Here is a 6,733-nt window from a genome sequence, read left to right as displayed (position 1 = left end):
GGACAAAGTCACGTCCACATCAGTCTTTAAAATAAAGTTCTTTAATAGTCTCCATTTAATGCTTTATTCGCTGTTAATAAACTGGCAACACAGGAGGAGCCAAGGATAAGCTCTCAGCCAGGCTCCTGTGTCTGGGCTCAGGCAGGCACAGGCACTCCATACCCCAAGGGATGGAGAGAAAAGACCCCCCACTTCTGGGGAACCTTCAGGATGAACACAGTGGCCAATGAGCAAAGAACCAGAGGAGCTAAAGGAAGACAAGGGAGGTGAGGAAGGAGGAGAGCTGGGCAGACCTGGGGGAAGGCAGCATTCTCCGATACCCACCCCTGTCCAGGGCTCAGGAGCTTCTGCCTGAGCCCTGAGGCCAGAGAGGCTTGGCTCACAGGGTCTGAACCTTCCTTGCCACCATGGGACTGATGGGAGGAGTTCAGACAGAGATAGTTTCCTACATCCCCTTTCTCTGGCAGGCCAGGGCTCCAGGACTGTGAGGGAAGGGTGGGCATGGTGCCATTGTCCTTACCCTGGGGACAGCGAGGAAACAGGCTCCCCAATGGCCCAGGCCCTCAAACCCAGGAGACAAGAGCTTCTAGGATGTTCCTTCCACTGAGCCTATACCTGAAGACCTGGGGTAGACAGAGCAGTGGGGAGGCAAGAGAGGGACAGGGACGGGCAGAGTGTGTGGCATGTACACTCATGTTCACCCACACTTGCCCTGGCCCAGCAGCTTCCCGAAGCCTGGTTCGAGGTCACTCCTCAGTGAAGTCTCTGTCTATGTCCATGTAGGGCTCCTCAATGTAGCTGACCAGGGCAGAAGGCGACTGGCGATCTGGGTTTAACAAGATGGACACTGTCTCCTTCCAGTACGAGAAGCTGATGCAGGAGCTCTGGGTGAAGAGAGAGGGGTTAGGGAGTGCACGGAGGACTTGGGCCAGTCTGGTGCCGTACAGGAGGGACTGGGCAGCCTGTCCACAGAGGGGCAACCTGAACGCCCCTCTGAGTGGTCTTGGGTTCACATGCTACCGCCCTCCCACCATCACTCAGGGCTGGGGCACTCACATTCTCCAGGCAGGTGCTGTCCTTGTCCTTGTGCAGGTAATGCTGCTGCCAAAAGCGCAGCAGGTTGTGGAAGTTGTTGAGCAGGAAGCCAGGGTATTTCTTGCTGTGCTCCATTCGCTGTAGCAGCCGCAGGTACAGGGGCAGCCGCTCTTTCCGCCGGGCCAGCATCAGGATCACCAGGCTGGTGTTGAGACAGCTGACATTCTCCTGCAAGGCCAAAGGCAGCTGCACTGAGTGCATGACAGCAGCCTCAGGATACCAGTGATATCATCACTGCCTTGTCTATATCTTGGTTTAGGTATGACTTCTTCCAGAAGCCTCCATGCCCTGCCAGGGCAGGGTGCACAGGCTAGGTGCACTTATTTCACTTTAGAATTGTAACGCTGCACTAGGATGTGAGTTTCAGAAGCAGAGTCTCAGTCCATCTTGCTCACCAAGCATCCCGAGCCCAGGCCTGGCCTCCCAACATGTCTGGCAGGTGGCGACAGAAGAACCATGACTCAGACCCTAGTATGACTCTCGTCTCAGAAAAGCAGGTACTGCCAGTTAGTGAAGGAACTGGGGCAAACTCAGGTCCGATTCCACAGCCAGTGTAGCCAGAAGGTAGGGTGGGGTCCACAGGGAAGAGCACTGACTTGGAGTCAGAAGAAGGCACTGTCAATCTCATCTGTGCCCCAACTGACTCTGTGACCCCAGGAAACTTGGCATCTGATCTTAGTTCTCCTGTAAACTGGGGCACTGGGCAACACCCTAAGAAGAACTACATTTCTGGAGGGGAGGCACAAACCAGCGAGATGATCCCCAACCTACCGTCCTGACTGCTCACTGGCTTGGACGTCTTACCTGCGTTAGTGTCTGTACATGGATGATATTGATGAGACGGAAAAGGAAGGACATCTGTGTGGGCACCTGGGATATGTAGGCAAGCAGGCGGCACTCGGACAGGACCTCAGCCACTATGGAGGGAAGCAGAGGTGTAGCAGCAGGTCACCATGCCGCTGTTAAACCCACTTTGGTCCTGACTCCATAGCTGGCGGCCTCTCACCGCTGAAACAACTATGTTAGGGCTGGAGAGACACAACTCCAGCTCCAGCCCCCACCTACTCCTGCACTCACACGCACACACCCAGACAAAGACACTCAGACACATGCTGCGGATCTGTGTTTCTGCCTAAGGTGCCTTCCGATTGGTTTAATAAAGAGCTATATGGCCAATAGCTAGGCAGGAGAGAATAGGTGAGACTTCTGGGCAGAGAGACTAGGAGGAGGAGTCTAGGCATGTGATTTTGCCAGCAGACTCTGAGCAAGTCAGATGTGCCATACTAAGAAGACATAACTGAGGTACATGGCAGAACGTGAGTTAAAAAATATGGGTTAACTAAGTTTTAAGAGCTAGTTGGGGAAAAAAAACCTAAGCTAAGGCCAAGCTTTCGTAATTAATAATAAGTCTCTGGGTCATTATTTGCGAGATGGCGGTTGAAAGACAGTCTGACAAGAAAGCTTGCTACATTTGGTGCCCAACATGTGGCATGTAAATTCACATAGGACCTGAGAAAGCTGAAAAAAAAAATCTTTGAAGTAGACTTGGTGGTTGAGGCCTACAGAGGCCCTGCTACCGAGCACTTGACTGAGGTTTATGAGTGACAGGTGGGAATGCTCTGGTGGCAGAAGGCTAAGTGAATGCACCTGCTGTGGAATAACCCTTTCCTACACTATAAATATGTTCTATTTTCATTGGTTAATAAAAAGATGACAGACTGGAAGCTGGGCAGGAAGTATAGGGAGGACAGCCAGACACAGAGGTAAGAAAGAGGGCAGAGTCAGAGGAGATGCCAGCCAGTCAGCCACCTGTAGATCAAGCAGGATGTATAAAAAATGAGGTAAAAAGCCATGAGCCACTTTGCAAAGCATAAATAGAAATGGGTTAATTTAAATGTAAGAGTTAGCTAGTAACAAGCCGGAGCTATCAGTCAAGCATTTATAATTCATATTCAGCATCTCAGTTATTTGGGATTAGTCAGTCAGGACAGAAAATATCTGTTTACATATGGCACCCAACATGGGGCAAGAATTTACATATAAAAACCTGAAAAATCTGTAAAGAGGATTCTAAACACACAAAAATGGTATCAAACTTGGCTTCTTGGTAACCACTTTTTCTTGGGTAGGCTCTGTTTGCCTACTTTAAGAGATGGCTTCCTGACTCAGTGCTAACAGCAAAAACCATGTAGCTCTTTTAAGAAGCCCTGTTACCAAACACTTAAATGGGGTTTATGATAGTGGGTGGCACATTACTTGATGGCAGCATTGACTCAGAAATATCTCAGAGTTGGGGTGGTAAATATGGCTCCAGCCGGTACCTCTACCATGAAGTGAGGCACTCATGGAACAAAGGAATGGGGCAGAGCCAGTGGCCAAAGCTGCCACTTTGGTCCTAGTCATACCACTTAGCAGTTGAAAGACTCATGTGGTCAGAAAAAGATAGCGATATGGAGTGGTGGTGGTGGTGACAGACGCCTTTAATCCCAGCACTTGGAAGGCAGAATCAGGCGGATCTCTGTGAGTTCAAGGCCAGCCTGGCCTAAGAAATGAGTGCCAGGACAGCCAGGACTACACAGAGAAACCCTGTCTCAAAAAACCAAAAAGAGATATTCAGTAAAGACAGATTTAGACAAAACAAAACCCCTCTAAATGGTTTACAATGTGTTAAAAAATACATATAGGATTGTGAAAGAAAAGAAAAAGGATAGAAAAGGTCCTTAAAAAAGGAGTAGATTAATAAAATTATAACAAGCCACATAAAGATGGAAAATACAGAGAATATGGATTATGTATATTATTGTGTGCTTAAAAATTTTTGGCTGCTAAAAGACCTTGGATTATGGAAGCTGCTATATCAAACCAACCCATATATTTTAAAATTATCTTCACTTCAAAATTTAAATAAAAAGATATTTTACTTTGGGGAAGAGGTTATTATTTTGTTTCTATAGGAAATGAGAGGCTGTACATTTACTCTGGGTTAAGAAAATCGGGTTTGATTAAGGAGGAACCCCCTAAAAATCTCTGATGGGAACCGATGGCCCAGGTGACTTCAACATCCCAGAACAGTTTTCAAGCTGCTGACTGCGATGATACAGTCTCACAAATACTCCAGTCAGGAGCTGACCATAATCCTAAATTTTCTCAGCATCCCCCAAAGATTACCAGCATCCTCAATCAGCAGAAAAGTAGTCTAGAGAACTATGCCCACATTCCCAAATAAATGTTTGTTATATTTAAGGAAGGCTGGTTAGAATTTATTGGTTATAGTATAAAAAAAAGCTAAACAAAGGTGTTAAATCCAGACATCTCTTTCTAAAAGAAGAAAGGGGATATGACACAGAAATGATGGAGAAAAGGGTAGATTATTGAATCTACTCTAATTAAAAAAAAAACCAACTGCTAATCTCAAAATATTTTACATTGGTATAGATTTTAATTTATTGATACAAATGTAAAATTATTTCTATTATCCTGTATGTATATTTCTACTCTTGCTTGGTGCATTGTGCTTATACAGCTCATTTAAAAATGTAATGTATAATTAAGAAATACAGATTAATAATCATCTATAATAGTCAAATTTATAGTCATGTATGTTTTCAAGGTCATAAACATATACATTTAGATAGATGGTCTTTAAAAACTTCAAAGATCTATAGAATATGGCATTTAAGATGTTTTAATAACACAAGATTTTTTTTTTTTTTTAATGAAAATGAGACATATCTTTTCCTGGCAGTACCAATCTACTTCAGAGAGGTTGGGCAGTGAAAAAAAAAACTCCATATGGGGTTTGCTTTCTTTATGGTAAAAGCTAGTTAGCTAGCTATGTGGGCAAAGAAACTGACCTTGCCTCCGTTGCTGACAGTAACTGTCCGCAGGACACAAGAATGACAAATGACAAACTTTGCCAAGACAAGGTAGGTTAGTCTTCAAAATCCCTGCTTCACAGCCAAGTCTGTCAGATATTCTAAGTCTATAGATCAGAGTTGGATGCCCCAATGTTACAGAGAAACTTTGGGTGACTGTCCAGGCAGCCTGATGTCCCTGTCATTAGGTAACATTTCACCTTTCTAGGGTCTTTGATGGAGTTGAAGACTCAATAGTTACAGTTTTCCTTAGTTATAATGGAAAGTAAATTAGATAAAAAAAAAACTTTAGACTCACCAAGATAGATAATTAAGTATTTTCTCTAATTTTGCCAATGCAAATGGATTAGATAGTATTACTGTAATTCTTACTTAATGATGGTTTTTGCTGTAATTAGTTTTACTATATTAAGGTTAAAACCTACCTTTTTAAATTAGACAAAAATGGGGGAAACGCTATGGAACAATCCTTTTCTACACTATGAATATGTATTAATAATAAAAAGTTGACAGGCTGGTAGCTGAGCAGGAAGTATAGGCAGAGCAGCCAGACATAGGACTCTGGGAAGAAGGAGGGAGGAGTCAGAGGAGATGACAGCAGCCAGCTGCTAAACAAGCAGGATGTATAAAATATGAGGTAACAAGCTATGAGCCATGTGGCAAAATATAAATAGAAATTTGGGTTAATTTAAATGTAAGAGTTAACTAGTAACAAGCTTGAGCTATCTGTCTAGATTTTACAATTAACATTCAGCCTCTGAGATGGTTATTTGGGACTAGAAGGTCAGGACAAGCAACTACCAGAGATGGGGCAGAAAGACTGACCCCAGGCTGGGGCCCGCAGGCATGAAGCTTGCTCTCACTGACCTGAGGTCATGTGCTAAACGGAGCCATGCAGGAGGGCCTAGTCACAGCCTAGCAGTTTAAAGTTTGGCTAAAGCAGTCAGAGAAGGCTGCAGACGTGCAAAAAGTCAGGTCCAGACTGAGAATACACCTAAACAGATACAGTATGCTTTAAAAATGTGCTTAGATGCTGAAGAAAGAAAAGAAAATGGGCATAGACAGACTTACAGTGTTACAGATGGTTTACCTGCTCAAACACAGAAAAATCATCTTTAGCTGACTTGTGCACATGGCACACCCCATAGCTGTGTCAACACATACATCACCTTTAAAAGCCTGTGTTTTCAGAAGAAAAAAAAAGTCCAGACACCAAGGAAAACAAGTATCCAGGTGATCTAGTCTCTCAGAATGCCTCTGCTGCAGTTTCCTCAAAATTCTGCAACCAGAACAGCTTCAAAGCTGCTAGCTGAGATGGTCTAGCCTCACACAGTGCTCCAGTCAAGACTTCAGATGAGCTCTACACTGCCTCACCACACAGAACGAAACAAAAAAAAAACAGCAGCTCTTCCAGGATTTGGCTGTTGTCACAATTTTCTCAGGGTCCCCTAGCGATGCCATCACCCCCACACAACAGGAAGCAGTCTGGAGAATACGACACCCACATTCCCAAGAGGTGCTTTGGATGGATTTTGGTCATTCAATGATCTTGGATGTTTATCATGGTGGGGGGAGTGGTTACAAGCTGTTGTTGGTCATGGTCAGGGAGAAAGCTGAGCAAAGGAGATGAGATTCAGGGATCTCATTCTGAAAAAGAAACGGGGGGGGGGGGTATGGAAAGGATAGAAATCTACTTTAAAAAGCAACTATTAATCTCAAATATTTACATTGGTATGGATTTTGTGTATTGATACAAATTTAAG

General features: G+C 44.5%; 1 protein-coding gene across 2 annotated transcripts in view; it reads right to left on the bottom strand.

The window, feature by feature from the left end:
- Nucleotides 1–25: 25 nt before the first annotated feature.
- The window catches only part of LOC119814092 (transient receptor potential cation channel subfamily C member 4 associated protein), a 73,402-nt gene continuing 66,694 nt past the window's right edge, over nucleotides 26–6,733 (bottom strand). For both annotated transcript variants that reach the window (XM_038329393.2, XM_038329394.2), the window contains exons 17-19: nucleotides 1,900–2,012; nucleotides 1,057–1,263; nucleotides 26–884 (exon numbers count right to left, since the gene is read on the bottom strand). In XM_038329393.2, coding sequence (XP_038185321.1) covers nucleotides 747–884; nucleotides 1,057–1,263; nucleotides 1,900–2,012 — 458 coding nt within the window. In that variant the 3' untranslated portion in view covers nucleotides 26–746. The remainder of the gene's footprint in view (nucleotides 885–1,056; nucleotides 1,264–1,899; nucleotides 2,013–6,733) is intronic.

The sequence above is a fragment of the Arvicola amphibius genome, chromosome 5 (assembly GCF_903992535.2).
Source record: "Arvicola amphibius chromosome 5, mArvAmp1.2, whole genome shotgun sequence".
NCBI lineage: Eukaryota > Metazoa > Chordata > Mammalia > Rodentia > Cricetidae > Arvicola > Arvicola amphibius.
The sequence above is the reverse complement of the archived record's forward strand: the minus strand, read 5'-3'. Positions and strand labels throughout refer to the sequence as shown.